The 20,936-nt window shown below is 53.4% G+C and overlaps 1 protein-coding gene across 10 annotated transcripts in view; it reads left to right on the forward strand.

Moving 5' to 3' along the window:
- Positions 1-20,936, forward strand: part of CDH23 (cadherin related 23) — a 419,373-nt gene that overhangs the window by 44,258 nt on the left and 354,179 nt on the right. For 9 of the 10 annotated variants that reach the window (XM_021943382.2, XM_021943384.2, XM_031652259.1 and 6 more), the window contains exon 3: positions 6,043-6,120. In XM_021943382.2, coding sequence (XP_021799074.2) covers positions 6,043-6,120 — 78 coding nt within the window. Of the gene's footprint in view, positions 1-1,497; positions 1,679-6,042; positions 6,121-20,936 lie in introns of those variants that run through there. The other variant, XM_017962964.3, reaches the window with a different exon arrangement.

The following is a 20,936-nucleotide window of genomic DNA, read 5'->3' on the forward strand; positions in this document are numbered from 1 at the left end:
CACCTACTATTTGCACCGTGTGTGACCTACTGCATCCAGCTCTGGGGGAATGGAGGAAATAACTTATTCTCGAAGTTCAGAGCCTGGCAGGGGAGAAAGACACACGCAGGATTTCCTATACTGCAGGGTGAATAGAGTGGTAATGAAGGATGGGCGCGGCTCCAGGGACGTCCATCAGAAGAAAAGATGAACTGGGCCTGAGGGGACAGCAGAAACCCAGCCAGAAGGGTCAGCATTTGATCTGGCTGTGAAGACCAAGAAGTAGTTTTAAACTAGGTGAGCAGGAAGAAGGGCATCCTGCTGGAGGGCATAGTCTGAGCAAAGGAATCGCAGCCGGGAGGCTTCCCCTCTGCCCTCCTTTCCTGGCCTTGCAGCAGCCCGCTCTGAGTGCCAGCTCCAGAGCCCATGGAGGAGGCTAGAAGAGGCCTGGGCATTCGCTTCTCGCTTGGTCCCTGGACAGCAGGTGGTGGGGAGCAAAGCAGTCCTGGGCTGCACTGAAGGCAGGCCAGGAGAGCAGGCACGCCTGACGTGGCATCCCCGGGGGCCATGGCATCCCCAGAGAAGAGCCGTGGGCACCGTGTACCTGGTGACACACGCACACACATTCCTATGGGGGGCCAGCTCCTTCTCCCTCTGCAGGGAGCCAGGCGGAGTCTCTGGAGGCCGCTGCAGGCTCGTGCTTGTTGGAGTGTTGCTAGCGTCCTGCAGCCTGAGTATCCCTCGAGGATCCCCTCTCCTTGCCTCCATGTTTGGAGGGATCCCTACTGGAATCCCCCCTGTGGTGGGGAGCTCACTCCCATCCAGGCAACCCAGGAGCACAGCACAGTCTCAAAGACTCTCAGAGTGCAAGACAGCCTCAGGCGTTTTCTTAACTCCCAGCACATTTTACAGAGGAGACACCGAACCCTGGAGAAGTACTGGCCCAAGGCTGTACAAAGCAGGGGTCTCTTATCCTCCATGCGGGCTTCTGTCAGGATATCACCCCTCCAACCCTGCTCCCCCCGCCCCACGTGGGAGGCTTTAATCAGGGGCGCCTGAGAGCAGCCCTGACCTCCATGTTCACTGGACGGTGGGAATCAGGACACTTTCTTCAGCCTCCCTGGGGACTCTGCCACCTGGGACCCACCCCCCTCCCCCATTCCGTTCCACTCACTTTCTTCATCTGTTAAAAAGAAATACACTTGGCCTGGCATGGTGGCTCTTGCCTGTAATCCCAGCACTTTGAGAGGCCGAGGTGGGAGGATCGCTTGAGGTCAGGAGTTCAAGACCAGCATGGCCAACATGGCACAACCCCAACTCTAATAAAAATACAAAAATTAGCTGGGCATGGTGGTGGTGCACACTTGTAGTCCTAGCTACTTGGGAGGCTGAGGCACAAGGATTGCTGGAACCCAGGAGGCGGAGATTGCAGTGAGCTGAGATCGTGCCATTGCACTCTAGCCTGGGTGACAGAGCGAGACTCTGTCTCAAAAAATGAAAAAAGAAAAAAAAAATACATCAGTAGAAATATAGCAGGTGCTAAGCCCTCAGCTGCCTTCCCCTGTAAGACATGGCAGTCTCCCCTTGAGCTCTCCAGATGAAAGATGCTTCATGCATTCAGGGTGAGAACAAGAACAGAGCGTACAGTCAGAGCTGACCTCCTGTCTTCCAGTCCCACTTCAGCCAAGGCGTCCCTTGGGTGAGTGTCTTAACCTTGCTGTGCTTTAATTTCCTTGTCTTTAAAATGGGAACGATAATAGGACTTTCCTTCTCTGGTCGTCGAAATGATCAAATAGATTAATCTATACATCAAGCACTTAGAATACTGACTGGCACAGAATAAGTGCTTGTTAAGCGTTGGCTCCTTTATTATCAGAAGTAATCTTTCTCTAAGGGGAGCAAAATGGGGCACAGAGAAGCTAAGCAAGTTGCCCAAGGTCATCTAGCAATTCTATGCCAAAACGCCTGTGGTCGGCCTGCATGTGGACTATGTGCTTGCCATACGCACAAGGGTCCCTCTCTCTCTTATTGCTTAGCATAGTCCCCTCTTCCTGGTCCCTGTCTGAAGCAGCCAGTGCTATTCCTTTGGCCTGCTGGGGCAGTGGCTGACTTTAGGGACTGGGGGAGAGTGGGTGACTGAATCACCTTCTCAGGCCACCCTCTAGACACCCGCCCCGACCTAGCCCTTCACTTGTGCCCCAGACCAGACCACACTGCCCTCGCCACTTTGCTTCCACCTGACCCCGTCGCCCCAGCTGATCTCTCCTCCCCTCCCTGGTAGTGAGAGATGGGTAGGGCTCAGGGCTGTCAAAACCCCTTGCCAGCCTGTCTTCTCTCTTTCAAGCCTCCTGCCCTTCTCCCCTCTGGCCTCAATGTACTCTAGCAATTCTCCTTCATCCATGGGCTGGTTGGGGAGGCAGGAAGCGAAGGCCTGGGCAGGCCCGCCCCGTCCCATCCTAGACTGACCAGCCAGCGAGGATCCTGCTGGGTCACTCCTTCGGTCCCCAGGCGCTGGGTGGGGACCCATGCGCCTGACCATGAGGCCACCTGGCTTCCCCACCCGACACCATGTCAGGCTCCTGTCCCCTGGGGCTCCTGTGGGCCACGCTGCAGCCACCCCAACAGTGACCAAGGTGCACAGGACACCTGTGGCTGGGAGGCAGGACTGGAGCGCAGGGCAGAGCTTTTTGTCCCCATCCTGAGGCTGGAAAATGGGGCAGAGGGCGAGGCAGAAGGAGAGAGATCTGCCTAAGCTCCCCAGCAGCAGTGGCAGAGCACGCAAAATCCCTGACTCCTTGAATTTATCCCTGCACTCCCTGTCTAGTGCGCCTTCCTTGTCAAGGGACGACTGGCAGGGGGACTCTGATGCTCTCTCCAGCCAGAATCTCAGTACAGCCACTGCGCCTTCAGCCCCCACCCCTGCCCCGAGGTCTGGGGAGGCAGCCGAGGCATGGACTCAGGCTGGCCTGGCTGGAATCTGGACCCTCCACTTGACTGGGTTCTTCATGCCCTCAGAGGAACCCCCACCCCGCAATTCAGAGAGAAGTTCATGCTTCCTGGCTTGGGCCGCCGTGATCCGGTGGGGACCTTCCCCATACAAGCACACCGACGTCCCTTCAGTCCCAGATCAGGTCCCCTGGATGGCACCTCCATGCCACCACCCAGCCTGTGTTTACCCCTGTGTGTGGGAAATTCTTGTCATTCAGCAGGCAGCTGGAACACTGTGCCCTCTCTGCACCCTTCTCTCCCCTCTTCCCTCAGGCCCCTTAGGGTGCTGGAACTAAGCAAAGCAGGCACATGCCTGCCTGGTCTACCTTTGCAGGCTGTAGTTGGGGAATGGCAGTGGGGGTGGCGGGGAGGGTGGGAGAGGGTGGGAGAGGGCTCAGGGCAGCGCTCACAAGCCACCGACCCACAATGGGGTGGGCCATGTGGGGCCTGAGACAGAGCAAGGGGTCCTACACTTGGGAAGCTGGGATTCTCTTTCCCCCGAAGAAATCACCCCCACCCCTCCCCTTCCACATCCACTTACATTCCCGCGTCGCTGGAGGCCCCAAAGCTCCTGAGCACACAGCTACTGCGCTTTAACAGCGGCTTTGAGAATAAGTCACCTGTCTGCCCCGCCTGTGGTGGGCCTGCTCTGGGAACATGGGAACTGCTTGTTATGTGGCAGGCCACCCACGTCCCCGAGCCTGCCTAGCTGCCCGTGCAGAGCTCCCAGCCACTGATTATCAGCAGGCCCTGTAAAGTAAAATTTAAAAACGAACGATGCCACTGCAGGTGATTTTATTTTTCCTCACTGGTTTCCTAGCCTCACCAGCCCAAACCAGCTATTGAGTTCTCTGGGCACTCATCTACCTCGGCTGGGCTGCGTCCTGCTCTCCTGTATCCTGAGCCCAAGGCCCCCAGCAGGGATCAAAAGCCTTCCAGTGGGCTGCAAAGGCGGCATCTTTATTAATACCAATGTTAATACTGGCAACCATTTATGGAGTGCTTGCTGTGTGCCAGCGGCACAGCGCTAAGCACTTTGTGTATGTCGTCTCATTTAATCCTCAGGTTAGCCATGAAGTCCTATTGTTATGGCTATTTTACACATGGGTAAACTGAGACATAGGATAGTCATATAGCTAGAAAGAGGCACAGGGGGGTTTCAAAAAAGGTGAGGCCCTTGACCACTGCCTCTATCTGAGGCTGTTGTGCTCCTGACATGAGAGTGGGGAGGTGTGTTCATGGGTGCATGTGAGTATTTGGGGTGGTCGGGGAGGGCTTCCTGGAAGAAGGGCCAATGGAAATGAGATTTGAAGGGTGAATAGGAATTTGGCAAATGACGGCAGAAGGGCCATCGGTCCTGGCCAGGAAGTGAGAGAGGGCAGAATGAGGGACTAGAAATGGCATCAGCTTGTCTGCCTGAGCACATCGAGGTGGGGAGGAGGAAAAGAGGCCAGAGTCTCCCAGCTCTGCCTGGTCCCAACTAGGAGGCATCTTGGGCTGGAGGAGGAAGTGCCATACCCAGATGCCAGCCTTCTCACCCTCTGGGAGCCTGGCACTGCTCTGAGGGAGCCCGGGTCAGCAGAAAGGGAGGGAGAGAGAGCTGCCCCATATGCCCATGCTCAGGGCCCCTGGAGGGCTGAGCCGGTGCCCCCGATGGCAGGTGCTGCACAATGACAATCCCACTTCCAGCTAAACCAGCTGCCTCCTGGTTGGGAGGGACCGAGGGGAAGTGCCCTCACTTGCCAACTGAAGGCCCCTAGGAGAAGCCGGGGGGACAGGGGGAGTCAGCCTCAGGGAAGCTTCGAGTAGGGGCTTCTCATAGGTGCTAAGCTCCCCAGCCCATGTGGGTATCACCCTGACCGCCTCCAGCCCCAGCCCCCTCTGAAGCCATCACAGAGCAGCACATGGTTAACAGCATGAGCTTTGGGGTCTGGCTTCCTGGATGGCCACTGCCACTTGCCAGCTGTGTAAGCAAGGCATGTTACTTATCCCCTGGAGTTCTCATTTTCCCCTGCCTTGCCATCAGGATTGAGTGAGGTGGTTTAAATAGCTGGCACAGAGAAGGGGTTCCTGAGATGGCAGCTGTTATCATCATTGTTATTATTCTGTGGGATCAGCTGGCTATTCCTGTACATACCAGATCATCCTATGGGCCATCTAAGTGTCAGGCCCTGTTCTGGGCACCGGGGTTCCAGCCGTCAACCAAGCCCTGTCCTTGCAGAGCTCATATTCTGCTAGAGCCACGCTACCCAATAGAAAGACAATGCAAGCCACATGTGATTTTAAATGTTCTAAGAGCCACAGTAGAATAGTAAAAAGAGACCAGGTGTGGTGGCTCACGCCTGTAATCTCAGCACTTTAGGAGGACGAGGCAGGAGGACTGCTTGAGCCCAGGAATTGGAGACCAGCCTGGGCAACATAGTAAGACCCTCCCCAACGCATCTATACAATAAAATAAGATAAAATAAAATAGCCTGGCCTGGAGCATGCCTCTGGTCCCAGCTAATTGGGAGGCTGCGGTGGGAAAATTGCTTTAGTCTGGGTGGTCAGGCCTGCAGTGAGCCATGATCACACTGCTGCTCTTCAGCCTGGGTGACAGAGTGAGACTTTGTCTTAAAAAAATAATAATCAGAAAAGTAAAAAGAAACAGGTGAAATTCATTTTAATCATATATTTTACTTGATCCAATATATCCAAAATATAATCGTTTTAATATATAATCAATATAAAAGATCAATGAGCTATTTTATACTAATTTTTTTCATACAGAGGCTTCTAAATCCTGTCTTTTGCCTGGGGAGCCCCTGTCATATGCTTGCTCCATGTGGCCATGCTCAGCAGGCACCTGTGGCAGGCGGCCTCACTCGCCACACACCTGACAGGTGCCTGCCGACCTACTGGCATTGTCCCTCACTTGCCCTGAGGCAGGATAGTGACTTCCAGGGTCCTGGGAAGTTGCCCATGGCCATGGACACAGGCTCAGTGCCCACTGCAGCCCTCACCCTGTGTCACCTTATAGAGTGTGTAAAGCTGATGGGGGGTACTTGGCTGATGCTATTGTCCTCTGACTTCCAGGCCAGGTGAACCGGCTGCCCTTCTTCACCAACCACTTCTTTGATACATACCTGCTGATCAGCGAGGACACGCCTGTGGGTGAGTGGGGACACGGGCTGGTGGGCGTGCGGCTAGCCTGGGGTGCAATCCCTTCCCACAAATGAAGGGAATCTTATAGGTTGAGGTCATCTTCCACCTGATTTTGGAGTATTTTCCATGGTATTCAGAGAGGCCCCCACTAGGATGCCTCCAGGGACGGGTACTCAGTCCCACAGAGGGAAGCTCTGAACATCAAATGGTTTATCACATTGAGCCTCAGATGCTCCACTCCCGCACTAGTTGGGATTCCTCTTGCACTTGAAGGCCTTGTGAATATTTGAAGATGGCAGCTGTTGTGGACTGTGTTTTGTGGCCTTTTGCACTTTTCTGTGATTACTAAGTTTTCTGCATTGAGTTTGCCTGGTTTTGGCATGAGAAAAAACATGAACTAGGGGGTGATTATAAACATCTTGGTGCTCGGCCCGTCGCCCCATCACTCAGGTCTGTTCCAGTGTCTGGCCCCCTACTGAGGGCCTGCCTCCTACATCTGTGGCCCCATGGTCCTAGCTCAGTTCTTAGGACCCAGAAGCTTCTCGAGAAACCGAGGCTGAATTGCAGGAGCTGTCTTATAGCTGTGCTGATGGGAAGGCACCTGTGCCCGTGTGCAGGCAGCCAAACAGCAGCACCTGAAAAGGGCCTGCCCACCTCCACCGACAGTCCTCCTGTCATGTCATTCTCGCTGGTGTCACTTTAGGGAAAGTGCCTATCATCTGGGGCTTCTCACTCTCAGGTCTGCCTGCTCTACGTGTGCAAAGGCGTGGCTGTGTGCCAGAGACCGAGTGCGTCAGGGGTCAGCATGGTGCGTCTTTAGGGAGCATCACTTGAACTTGAAAATGAGGCATGATGGCTCAGAGTGGGGCGGGATATTGAGATGCTCACCTGATAGGTCATGTACACACTCTTTCATATAAAACCCAGTGTAGGTGTTTGGTAGAGTGGATGCATAATTTGTCAACGATCTCTGCTGAAGTGGGGTGCCTTACGCGGACCCAGACTCTCCCCTGCTGTCAGTGGGGGCCTGTGAGCAGCGCCTCTCACTCTTCCTGATGGAGGCTTTTTTTTCAGGGGGTGCTGGGCACAGCAGGTGTGCATCTGGCTGTTTGCTGTGGGGATTGTCCCCATGGCCCAGCAGCGCTTTGTTCATGGGGGCTGTGGGGGGCCCTCTGTGGAAACCGGCTACTACTTTGGTGACAGATCCGTGTTGTAAGGCTACATTTGGGGTTAAGGTTTGGGGATCTGGGTGTTTGAGGGCTCCCCAGGAAGAAGGTTCCTGCCTTTTTGGAATGCCCTCTCATAGGCAGAGACCCTTTCTGAGGGTAGAGAGTGTACCCACATCCCTTGGGGACCCTGCCGAGCTGTTTGCTCCCCTCTGGATTGGGTTGGGCGATATTTGTGGGCGACTGGACTTGTAACACACCTGTGTTCTTTGGGTGGAATTCACCTGTGACTCCTCTCTCCACCCAGACCTGGGGTGGGGCTGGCATGGAGCCAACAGAGCAGCACACAGTGCGTGTGTCTAGGCAGATGGATGTGCTGTTAGCAGCGTTTATCATCATTCGTGTCCATTTAAATCTCAACCTCTGGGAGATCCCTTTGTGGTGGAGGGATATATTTGGGGCAGGTGGGCCACTGAGGCAGAGGTGTGGCCAGCCACTAACTGACCCTGCTGCCGGCTGGGGGAAGTGAAGGCCCCTCTCAAGTGAGTTGTCCCCACTCTGCCCCTACATCTGTGACTTGCATGCCAGGTTCTGAGCATGGGGTCCTCAGAGGCCTATGTATTGGGATGGGTTGTGGAGGTGTGGGCATTGCGTGACCTGTGCTGATGGTGACAAGCCCGGGCTGGATGCCCAAGTGGCCAGCCCTCCAGCAGGCCCTTCTCCTGCTGCCTTCAGCTCTGACTCTTGATTGTCTTTTGCAAACTCCAGCATCGATCGGCCTCCGGGAGCAGCTTCCAGGCCTCAAGCCCTGTTAAGGCTGCACTTGGCAGTCACAGCAGGGTGGCTGTCTAGTACCATGGGGATTGATCCCTGACTCCAGGGTGCCATAGGATTGAGAGGGGGCTCAGTGAGCTGGAAGATAGCTGTGCTCATCTCTCTAGGCAGGGGGTGGGTGCGGAGCTGGCTCAGTGCCCTCCCAGCCTCTTCCCTTCCTTTTGCATCAGTATGGGAGCAGCACAGCTTTCACCTGAAAGTTAGGAGCCCAACATCTGTTTCTCGCTGTGTGACCTTGGGCACAGCACTGTACCTCTCTGGGCCTCTATCTCCTCATTTCAACAATGAGTGGGCATTGGAAAGATAAACCCAGTGGACTTTGGCTGGGGCAGCCTGGCTGGCCCCAGTTGTTTCCAGGTCTTCAGAGACCAGCCTGGAGCCGTCTGCTGGGTGTTGGCACCCACTTGGCCCTGGGCCAAGCAGATGGTGGGTATGGACTCACATGGACGTGGTGGGCTTCATGGGTGCAGACCTCCCACCAGCAGGCTAGGGAGAGGGGGAGGTTGAAACAGCTTGTCCAGGGGACTGGCCTTTTGCCTGCCATGGGGAGTGGGGTGGTCTAGAGACTTAACTTTAAGACTTGGCTCTCACGAACCATTCACTCTTTGACTCAGAGTTCCAGTCTCCAAAATGGGGATGGGATAGTCCCCTCACTGGACTGTTGGGAAGTTTACATACAATACCACCGCCTCCAAAGCTTCCAACCTGGGAATGTTTCGTTGTTACTAAAGGGAGGCCCGTGTGTGGCCCAGGGATGGCGGGTTGGGCTGTCCTACCAGCCATGGGCTTTCAGGGCGGACAAACACACAGATAAGCTGGATCCAGGGTGGTGCTCAGTGCCAGGGCAAGAGGCAGAGCCCAACCCAGGCTGAACGTGTCAGCTCACCAGAGGTCAGAGTTGTAGGCAGATCGAACTTCCAGCTCGAGGCCTCATTACCTGGTTTCTCTTTAGACACCCAGTGATGGTCAGTTCATGGGCCTACGAGGCAGCTCACTCTGTGCTGTGGGACGGTTCCAGGAAGAAAAAATTCTCCCTAAGAGTAACAGGAAACCTGCCTCCCTGGAACTACCCATTGGGTCTAATTCTGATTGCTGGAGCCTCATAGATTAAAAATGATAATATAACATATACGACATACTATATATACACATAACATAAATTATTATAACAACAGCATTTATTGACTGTTCAAGGCAGTGTCCTAAGTGTTTTTATGCATTAATTCATTTAAAAAATTCCTTTTAAGAATCAGAGGTAGAGTTGGGCTACAGGGTCTATCTGTGTGTAGCTTCTGTGAATGTGTTCTCCTGGGTTAGAGACTGAGACTTTTATCCACCCCCAACCTTCTGAGCCTTGTCATTTTATATGCTCTTGCCTGCGTTCCATCAGGGGGCCAGTGGCCTGGGAGCAGAATGGGAGGGCACAGCATGGCCATCTGAAATCCCTCACAGAGACTGCGTGTTCACTACTATCTCCTCACCTATCTCAGGCTCCAATTCCCTCTGTGTAATGTTCTTTTTGAAGACCGTCTACCAGCCGGAGAAGACAGAAGCCAAATGAAGTCATTAACTAGTGCTGCCTTCTCCTGGTCTGTTCACATCGCCCTGCTTCCCCAGACAGGTCCCCGCGTCCCTGCATGTCTTGCTCCAGATGTGAACATCAGTTGTTGGCAGCAGAGCCTGGAATGGGTGGAGTGGCGCGAGGGCAGATCAGCAGCTCAGTCCCTGGTCAGGCTGGTTGGCCTCACCCACACCTTGGCCCTGGTTATCAGCCCTGAATGGTCACATGACACCTTTAGCATGAGGGACAGGTGCTGCAGGGGTGCCGTCTCCCACTTACCACCTGAATCTACTTTTTTTTTTTGAGATGGAGTCTCACTCTGTCACCCAGGCTGGAGTACAGTGGCGCAATCTTGGCTCACTGCAGCCTCCGCCTCCTGAGTTCCAGTGATTCTCCTGCCTCAGCCTCCCAAAGTGCTAGGATTACAGGCGTGAGCCACCGTGCCTGGCCCTGAATCTACTTGAAATGCCCCACCAGCCTTGCTGATGTCAAGATCACCAACAGCCTCTGTGTTGCTAAATCCCATCGTTTCTTCCCAGACCTTGTGGCCTTCAATTGGTTGATCTTTTTCTCCTCCAGGATACCACCCTCCCCTTTCCAGCCTCTCTTTTGGTTCCTCCTGCACCTCTTAGCATTGGAGGGCCCCAGGGCTCAGCTCTTGTCTCTCCTCTCCTCATTCTCATTCCCATGGTGGTCCCATCTAGCCTCCTGGTTTGGACACTACCTATATGCTGACAACTCCTAGCTTTACATTTTCTGCCTGGGCCACTCCTCAGGGAAGACTCTAGACTCCTGTAGCCACCTCTCTACTCAACATTTCTGCCTGGTGTCTAAAGGGACATCTTCATCCTCAGCTTGTCCAAAGCTGGACTCCTGACCTCCCCCAAACTCCTGCCTCACCAGCAGCCTTCCCCATCTCAGCTGCGGCTCCATCCTGCCAGTTGCCCAGGCCGAAAGCTGGGACTCATTCCTGTGCCTCTCTTTCTCCCTCCCCTCCCCTCCCATCCCTCAGGGCATCCTGTTGGCTCAGTCTCCAAGATCATCCCAGAATCTTCTCACCTCTCGGCCCTCCCACTCCCATCACCGAGGTCCAAGCCCAGTTACCTGGTCTTCTTCAGGTCTCAGTGTTCTCCCTGACTCCCCTCACCCAAGCTGTGGCCTTTTTTATCCCAGCTGTGGATGGCCCCGCCCAGCCTGAGGCAGAGCCCGCTCCAAGGCCTGCTCAAGTCCCTCCTTCCCACATGGAGTAAAAGCCCGTGTTCTTCAACGGCATCCAGGCTGTTTGCAGCCCAGCACCTGCCACCTGTCAGACCTCACCCCCACCCCGCTATCCCCCTCGCCAGCTCTACTTCATCTGTGCTGGTCTCCCTCTATTCCCTAAGTGTGAAAGGCAAGTTCCCACTTCACGGCCTTTGCAGCTGTTGTTCCTGCTGCCTGGAACATTATGAGCCTGCGCTTACCAGGTTCTTTCAGATGCCACTGCCTCTGGGTGGCCTTCCTGGGTCTCCCCATTGTGGGTTAAGTGCTGCTCCCTTTGCTTTTTCCGGGGCCTGGCCATCCTCTCTGTTAGCCCCATGGAGATGTTGCTGTTACTCAGTTGCTCTTCTGGCTCCCCTCTTGGTCTGTGAATGCCTCCGGGTGGCCTGGCCATCACTGTGTCCCAGAGCCCAGCCCTGCCCTAGTGTGTGCCCGGAACTTAGGGAAGGAGTGCATGTCTGGACTTGGTGAGCATGTAGGGGAATCTTCCAAGGCAGGACCCAGGGCCTGGCTCCAAGTCCCGATCACCAGCCTTCCTGGAGGCTCAGGCAGGCACTCTTCTCTCTGGGGCTTGTCAGGAGCAAGGTGTTGGTGGCGATGGGGATGACTGCCCAGGGAGTGGGCCCAGGAGAGCACTTTCCTGCAGATGGCACAGACGCTGTACGTGCCTATGCTTGTGAATGGCAAGGCCCGTGCTGTGCCGGGGTCCTGTTTTTACCATCCCAGCTGCCCGCCTGAGCTGTATGTAGAATATTTGCTGGGGACCCTTGGGGCCCTAAGCCGTGGCTGGCCCTGGGGGAGGAATGCAGAGGTGGCAGCATGAAACCTGTTTTGGAGACACCAAGTTGATCAAGGGGGACTAGCAGGGATCCTGGAGGGCATCGAGGCCCTGCACCTTGGCCACCACCTTCATACCCCATGCCCTGGAGGGGACAGGGTTCCTGTCACAGTGGTAACCGCCCACAGCCAGAAGCCTCCCGAGTGCCTGCAGGAAGAAGTGGAGCTCTTTATCTCAGCGAGTCGCCCCCACTCTCCACAGACACCCTGCCCCCCAGCATCGACACCTGGCACTCTGTCCCACTGCCGTGCCCTCATCATGCTGTTTCCTTGGCCAGGGGTGGCCTTTCCCTTCCCTGCCTGGCAAAGTCCTGCTCCTCTTTCAAGCTGCAGCTCAGATGTCCCTTGTGCTTACAGGCTTCCGAAGCCTCCCCGGCCCGCCCTTCTGCTGGCTTTGTCTGCATCTGTGAAAGCCCTCAGTATGCTGTAGCGTGGCTATTTGTGTGGAACTCCCCATTGGACTATTAATTTTTACTGATTAATCTTATTAATGTTGACATTATAATTAACGGTGATTTTAGCGTCTCTGTATCATACAAGACCGTGGAGAGCTCATGTGAGCTACGGTTTGTTGACAGCCAGCCTCCCGCCTGAGCCTCTATTAGGCACTTCAAGTGCTTGGCCTCCTGTTAGAACTTGCAGTGAGTGTCCTGGAGAGATGGCATGATCTGCATTTGACAGAAGAACAAGCTGGGCCTCCATCTCTGTGCCAAGCATGGTGCCTGGCACAAAGGGGGCCTCAGCAACTGCTTGGTGGATGAGTGGATGTCAGATGTCCTGCTGGGTCCCCTCCCCTTGCCTCCCTGTCCCTCCTTTGGTCACTGAGGTTGGTACACATGGAGCTGACTTCCCCTGCCAGAACCCCCAGCACCCCAAAAGCGTCTTGAGCCACAATTAAGGTGATAATGCCATGCTAATCACCTACACGAGTAAATTAGTCTTGTCAGGAGCCATTAAGGTGGGAACCCGGGATTCATTAGGATGGATTGGTCCCAGGCAGCGCCTGGCACTGCTGCCAGTTGGCGCTGATTAATTTCTCTCCAAACTCCATCAATGCCCAGCTGTTTCGTCTGGACCCAGGGAGAGCAATTTTCAGGTGGGCTGACCCCGCGTCAGCAGTCTCAGCAGACGGAGGAGCAGTGTGCCTGCAAGCAGGCCGGCAACTCCCCGCAGGAGCAGCCCCTGTGGAGCAGAGTGGGAGGCCAGGGAGGGCGGATGGTGCGCTGTGTGGGCAGCCGACGCTCAAGGGTGATGAGCATAGACGCTGGCAGGCACCGAGGCATAGGTGAGAGAGGAGTCTGGGAGGCATCGAGGACTTTTCTGGGACTCGTTTTAGCCCTGGTGCTCCAGAAAGGACTGTCCCTCCTCCCTGGAACCTCCTCCCAAAGTCCCTTTAAAGAGGAGAAGCATTCTTGGGAGAGGGTGGAGAACCACAGTGGGAGAATTATTTTTCTCTTAACCAGAAGGTTGCTTAAGATTGACACAGGCAAGAGGGGTCATGGTACCCCAGAGCTGTCCCTCGGCGAGGGCTGGTGGCAAAGCCACAGGAACTGTGGAGCTTAGAGGGATGGAGATGGGAGGAGTCCAGTGGCTCCCGGACATCAGTTGGGTGTGTGCTGTCTGCATAGTTGGGGCTTTTCTGCCTACTGTGTTCGCAGAGGTGGTATAGCCTGGTAGATATCAGCTCTACGAAAAAAAATATAGGGTGTATTAGACAATAATAGGTGCCCAGAAGAAATAATCATCTTTGGTTGGAGTTAAGGTGGGAGGTAGACAGTGGGGGTGTAACAGCCTGTATTGTCCACCTTTGCCTTCACCCTAACCTGAAGCGTCCTCAGAGGGCCCAGGATGGACTTGTAGTTTGAGAGCCACTGTTTTCATCAAACACTCCCATTATGAAGATGGAGAAAGTGAGGCCCAGACTGCCTGGGTGTGAATCCCAGCTCTGCCTCTTACTAGCAGTGTGCCTCACTTTCCTCTTCTGCAAAACGGGAACAACGTTCAGTTTACCTCTTTGGGTTTACGTGGATATTAAGCAAGCAAATTGTAAAACCCTTAGAACTATGTCTGGCCCATAGCAAGTGCTTAGAAATCCAAGCTGTAATTTAAAATCGCTCGCTTGCTTTTAAGCTCCTATAAACATATTTTTAAAAGGAAACTTTAATGTGTCAGACAAACTTCCTGGTTGCCCGCTGGAGAAACCTCCTCTGGCTGTCCATTCTATTGGAAGGCTGCTGGAGGCTCTTGGAATTGACAACGAAAGGACCTAGACTGGAAATTGGCTAATCTGTCCAGCCGGTCACTGCTGTCACCCTGAATGAATTCTACCACTCATGGCACGGACAGCAGTGTCCAGGTGGCCAAGCCAACTTGAGCATGTGTCTGTGCTCAGGCTGCAAAGGGGCAGGCGATAGTGAGGGTCTGCCCCTCCCAGCTACGCCCAATGGGAACGTCTCCAAAAAGAGGAGGGGTGGAACTGGACACAGCACCTGCATAGAGAGACAGATGTCCATTTTGTACCATCAGAGTGAAATCTCAGGGCTGAGATGCTGATTCTCTTTTCCTAATACATATTAAAATAAATACTTTTTAAATTTTATGTTATTATTTGTTTTAGAAACAGGGTGCCACTCTGTTGCCCAGGCTGGAGTGCAGTGGCGCAGTCATGGCTCACTGCAGCCTGGAACTTCTGGACTCAAGTGATCCTCCCACCTCAGCCTCTCAAGCAGCTGATTACATGCTCATGCAGCAACACCTGGCTAATTTTTAATTTTTGTGTGTGTGAGACAGGAGTCTTGCTATGTTGCCCAGCCTAGTCTTGAACTCCTGGCTTTAAGCAATCCTCCTGCCTTGGCCTTCCAAAGCACTGGGATTATAGGCATGAGCCACTGCACCTGGCCCTTTATTTTATTTTTAAACTTTTTATTTTGAAATAATTTTAGACTTACAAAAAAGTTGAAAATTGTACAGCGTTCCCATATACCCTTCACCCAGCTCTCCATAGTGTTCACATCTTGCATAACTGTAATACAATTATGGAAACCACAAAAATGACTTTGATGTAATACTGTTAATGACAGTTTATGCAAATTTTATCAACTTTCCCACTAATTTTTTTTTCTGCAGTTAAGATGATTTTTAAACTCCTTTCTAAGCTGTAGAACTGTTTGGGCAAATGTAATCTTGCCCAGAAGTCTAGGATAGACAGATTAGATAGATAGATAGGTAGACAGACAGATGCACATATATACTTATATTCATTCATTCAACAAATGTTTTGTTGAGTGTCTTCTATGCATCAGGCACTGTTCCAGGTACTGTGCTTGCAAACAGAAGAGACAAAAATCCCTGTCCTCATGGAATTGACATTCTAGAGCGGGGAGCAGACAGAAAGCAGCACAGAAAAAAAATATACAGTATGTTCGATTGTAACAGGTGCTAAGGAAGAAGAACCATCTTTGGTGGAAATTAAAGTCACAGGTAGCAGTGAGGGGTGAAAGAGCCTGTATTTTCCACCTGTGTGTTCACTTCTATACTAAATCAGAGGACCCGTGATAAACCCCAGGGGCCTCCTGTTGGACTGTTTGTGACCGCTTTGTCAGACAAACAGTTACACAGATGGAGAAACTGAGGTGGAGAATGGGGCGCTTGCCCAGGGTCCCTGGTGAGTTACTGCTGGGGTCCAGATTGCATCTGCCCTGACTTCACACACCAGCTACAGAGGGAATTCCAGGGGCTCTGCCCATGCAGTCACTGGTGCCCCAGGCAAGAAGGGGCGTCCTCTTGGGTTGGTGGGCTGTGAGCTCGGGAATTGAAATTTGGGGAAGTCTCCAGCTGCCTCGCAGCTGCTGGGATCTGGGGCTAGAGTGCTTAAGGAGGGGAAGTGAGGGTAGCCTGGAGGCTTCCTGGGACTGTTGGCAAGTGGGCTGTGGTTTTGGAGGAAGGAGGTGATCTAGTATCTTTCCAGATGATTGGTGCTGGAACCGAGGGGCCCAGGGCCTTGGGCTCTTGGTGCCCTCACAGAAGGGAAGATTTTTCTCTCACTCCTGGGAGTAGGGGGTGACTGATAGAACCCCCGGGAGGGCTTGGGTGCTTCTGTGTCCTTGCTTCCTCTCTGCCGTTATCCAGGGCGGCATAGGCCCTCCTGGTAATAGAACAGACTCTGCCCTCCTAGGGGTCCTTAGGGCTGCAGTCACTCCCAAGAGGTCCCTGTCTGGGCACATCTGGAGCCTGTGGCAGCCCCAGCTATAGACTGCCCCTCAACACACAGGTATGGGTATGGGGCAGGGCTGGTGTTTTGGATGCGGCCATAATAACACTAATGATAATGATGATGTGCCACCTGTCATGTGGGCATGCCATTAATGCCAGGCACTGAACACCTGTGCCAGGCTGTGCCGGGGTGGGGTAGGGATATGCACATTAGCGATAACTGGGGAAATAGTGACTAGCTTTTATTACATACTTAATCTCTCTAGATGAGTCATTCATACACATTGCTTCATTGAATACTAACAGCAAAAAAGTGGGTCTTATAACCCTCATTTTGCAGTTGAGGAGCAGAGGTTCAGAAAAGTTAAGTAACTCACACAGGGTCACACAGCTTGTGTAGGGACAAAATTGAACCTGAACTTACTGCCGCCTGACCCCAAAGCCTGTGCACTTCACCACAAATCTGGGATTCTGTATGTAGGTCTTTGCTTTTAAGGAGCTCCAGTCTGGAGTGGAGAAGAGAACCAATGGTAAATGACCACTTCACACCAGGCAAGTGGGAGGCATGAACCAAAGAGCCTTGCTAATGCCCTGAGGAGGAAGAAACTCATCCTGGGTGTAGGGACAGAGAAATCTTCCTAGTAGAGGTGGCCTTGAGTGGTTGGGTTTTGATAGGCTGAAGCTGGAGGGGGGACATTTCACAAGGACGCGATGGAACAGGCTGACCAGCTGTGGGGCAAGCAGTTTGTGTTGTGTCTTGAAGTTGTGGTTAAAAATGAAAATAACAATAGTAATTATTTAGCCCCTGTGTTTTACTAGTTAGGTTACCTGCATGATCTTGTTTAACCCTTACGGTGATGACAGGAAATCTGTTCTAGTACGATCACCTTGTTCCAGGCTCAGAGAGATCCAGCAAGCCTCCCAAGGTCCCATAGCCAGTAAGCAGTAGAGTCAGGATTTGAATTCCACATGTTCAGTCTCCAATGGCCACACTCTTACTGCCCTGCGATGCTGCCTCCCAGGATTGTGTAGAGTCTTTCCTCAGTCTGTTACCTAGGAAAGAGCCTCAGTGGCCAAGGGTCCACACAGGAGAGGTGCTGGATGAAGGGGCAGCTGCTCCTAGGGAGGGGAGATTGGCCAGCCCAGCTTGATCTGGGAGACCAGGCCCTGGACTGGGGCCAGTGCCTGAGTCCCAAGCCTGGCTCTGCCCCTATGCAACCGTGTGAGCTTGGGCAAGTCAGTTTCCCTGTTCAGCCCTTGCTTCCCTGTTTCTCAGACGATGCACATCCTTGCTGGATATACTATGCAGAGTAAGCAAGAGTGCTGAAAATGACTTTGGAGAAAATAGATGAAAATATGAGATTAGTCAGCTTGCTTGCTCCTGGGTCCACAGCCTTTTCTAGTGACCAGCAGTGACGGGGGGTGGGGTCTCACCCAGCTGTGCTGTGGCCAGGCAGCAGGCACCCCCTTTGCAGGGGTGGGGGGCTGACAGATGAGCCTGGCTCAACTGTGCCATTGGGACGAAGATGTGCTGAGCTTGCAGCCAACCGGGAACACTTGGACTCCCTAGAAACTGGCAAAGGTGTAATTTACAAGAGCTGAACACCCTCCAGCTGGCTGAGGAGACAGGGGCAGGCAGAGCCGACTTTGAACTTGTCATCACTCCCCTCGTCCTGACTGTTCTTTACACCTCTCAGGAGACCTGTGAGCCTGACTGTCCAACAACAGCTTTTCCTGGAATAGGAGATCAAGTTGTTCTGTTGGCTCTTGACCAAGAAAGGGCTTGGATGACCAGGAAAGTTGTTCCTTGGTGCAAGGATCTCCTTGAAGGTCCCCTCACCCAAGTGCCTTCCCTTCCTCCTCTCCACATCTGAGCACAGTGCATGGAGTGGGAGGCACAAGGCCTGGGTTTCAATCCCAGTTCTGCCACTTATTAGCTGTGTGACCACAGGCAAGTCCCTTAACCTCTCTGAACCTCGTTTCCCTCCTCTAGAAATGGAGATGATCATACTTGCCTGCACAACCTCACAGGGAGCTAATGAAAGAGCTTTAGAAATGAAATAGCTGTACAAATGGTGGACATTGTTTTTATTGAGCAATTCATCTTTAAATGCCTCCTCTTCCAACGAGCACTGCTTTGCATCTTTAGCAAGTATGGACTGTATCACCAGCTACTTCACCTCTCTCTGTCCCAGTTTACTCAGTTCAGAATTGGGGAAAATGATCACACTATATTTACTAATAGAGTTGCAGTGAGAATTAAGTAAGTTAATTAAAGTAAGGCTTTGTGTGTGTGGTGTGTGTGTGTGTGCGTGTGTGTGGGGTGTGTGTGTGTGTGTGTGTGAGAGAGAGAGAGAGAGAGAGATAGGGTCTTGCTCTGTCACCCAGGCTGGAGTGCAGTGGCAAAATCACAGCTCATTGCAACCTCGACCTCCTGGGCTCAAGTGATCCTCCCACCTCAGCCTCCCAAGTAGCTGGAACCACAGGTGTGTGCCACCACACCTGGCTAATTGTTTTTTAAATTTTTTTGTAGAGGTGGGGGTCTCCCTGTGTTGCTGAGGCTGGTCTCAAATCCTGAGTTCAAGCAGTCCTCCCACTTTGGCCTCCCAAAGTGGGGGCATGAGCCACTGTGCCTGGCTAAGTCAGGCATTTTAAACTGTGCTTGGCAGATAATAAGCACTAGTACAAGTTAACTATTATTATCTGTGGTGGTGCTGTTGTTGGCCAGTACTTTTCCCAACTAGGTGAGAAGCAGCCTGGGGACAGGAACGATATTCTATGTGGCCAAAGCTCACTGTGCTGCCACGTAAATATGTGGTGTGATTTGATGCCTTACTCTTCCAAGGGACATTTTCACTCTCCAGGTGGAAGAGGCCTAGAGGCTCCTGGGCCCACCTCCCAGCCTGACCAGGAATCCCCTTGATGCAGCTGCCTGCCAACAGGTGGTGCAAGCGCTGGTGGGCCCTGGCAGCAGTGGGCAACTCTACATCTCACGAGGCAGTGAGCCCCACCTGCTACTAGCAGGCTGGCTGCCTCCTGCTGTTACTGCCCCTGGCCAGCCCCAGAGCTCCCTGGAGGCAGCCTGTTCCTTTTCATACAGCGGCTGTCCAGGGTCTGCAGGGCTTTCCCAAGTCCGCTCTTCTTTATTCTAGAGGTGGCCAGCTCTTATAGCTGGTCCTTATCCTCAGGACAGACTTGGCCCAACTTCTCCCTCCTGGTCATCTTCCTGTGTTCCAGAAACTATGCTAGGAATGTTTTGCATGCCTCACTCATTTAATCCTCACAATGCCCTATGAAGGAGGTAGTTATGGAGCACATTTTACAGATGAGGAAACTGAGGCTTAGACAGGTTGCTGCCCACCCAAGGGCTCATAGGCATTAAGCTGCTGAGCTGGATTCAAGCCCACATGTCTCTCTCTCTCTGTAACCAATGCTCTACTCTTCTTGGCACAGATCAGAGTGAATGAAGAGGAGAAACTTCCAGCCCCAGGGCTGGTACAGGGTCCCCACCCACCGTCTTCCTCACTTTCCTTCATAACATGGTGGACAGGGCACAAGATCCTCCAACTTTGGTCCCCTCTGGCCCTGTGCCCTTGGGTAAGGGAGAGGGTATGCCCTGGTGTCGCAGCACTGCCTGTGGGCCCTCCTTTCCTGGGCTCTCTTGGCAGCAGCACTGTGTGCGGCCGGAACCCGGGCACTTGCTAGGATTGATTTGGCCTTTGAAAGGATAATTCAAGATGAATATGCTGGCGTCCGACTGGAGTGAGATGGAGAGATTATTGAGTGTTGAACCTGCTTTGCCGCATCGGCTGCTTTATGAGCTCTCTAGAGAAACCCTATGTTGTAGATAACTCAGGCCTGACGGGCAGGGAGCGGCGTTTGTCTCCCACACTCTGGAATGAGCAGTCCAACAGGGCCCAGGCGCCCTGCTCGCCCCATCCATGAGCCAAGAATCAGCTTCCAGCCTCGTCGCGGTGCCGACGGTTGTCCTTCCCACCCTGCTCATCCCAGCCCCGTCTCTTGCCCTGTCCTGCTCCTGAATGTGGAGCGGAGACTGTGGTGCCCAGCTGGTGGGTTCCTGCTGTGGTCCCTGGCTCCAGCCTGCCTTGGACAGTCCAGAAAGAGCAGAAGTGAGTGGGCAGAGCCTGTGGACACATCTCTTTGGTTTCTGACACCTGTCTCCTCGACGGGTAGCCCAGCCTGGTCACTAGGGACACCACCTCTGCATATTCCCTGGGATATCAGAAAGGATCTATAGTGCAGGGACTTAGTACACTATTGGGAAACTTAGTACACACAGAGGCATGAGGCCAGGGGAGCAAAGCCCCTCGTGGGGATGTGGAAGTTCAACTTAGCTCAACTCTGGCCATCCTGGGTGTTTGTCCTAATCAGCCTGCTCCCTCCACCCCTGCAGCCACACAGTATTCTAGGGGACCATCAGGAGACAGGGAAGAGTCCAAACCACGAACTCTTTGAAGGCCGGGCCCATGTCTTTGAGCCTTGTTAGGTGGGATGGCCTGTAGTGTGCACCACACTGACAGTGGGCATGATGGCCTTTCTCCCTTGGAGTCCCCTGGGGACATGGCATGGGGTGTGGCACACGAAAGGGGCCAGTTCTATGAGTGATGCCTTAAGTACCTGTCAGCCCATAAGACATCCATGCTGGGTCATGACAGCCTTAGGCCGGGGAAGCCTTTTCTCCAGAAGAGGCGTCTAGAGAGGGAACGACAGGAGACACACAGGGACAGCAGGGGCCTCCCCACAGCAGGAGTCTGGACAACAGCACCAGGGTGATCCTGAGCAGATATCGCCCTGGGGGTGGTGCACCAGCCTTCTGTCATCTTTACACAGTCTGCGTCTTCTCCATGCTTGTTCATCTCCATGCCCGGTCCGTCACCTCACAGGACAGCGCGGCCACAGCGACTTGGCCTGACAGCAGCTTGCAAGCCCTGTGCCGT

This window comes from Papio anubis, chromosome 11 (assembly GCF_008728515.1).
Source record: "Papio anubis isolate 15944 chromosome 11, Panubis1.0, whole genome shotgun sequence".
NCBI classification, from domain to species: Eukaryota; Metazoa; Chordata; class Mammalia; order Primates; family Cercopithecidae; genus Papio; species Papio anubis.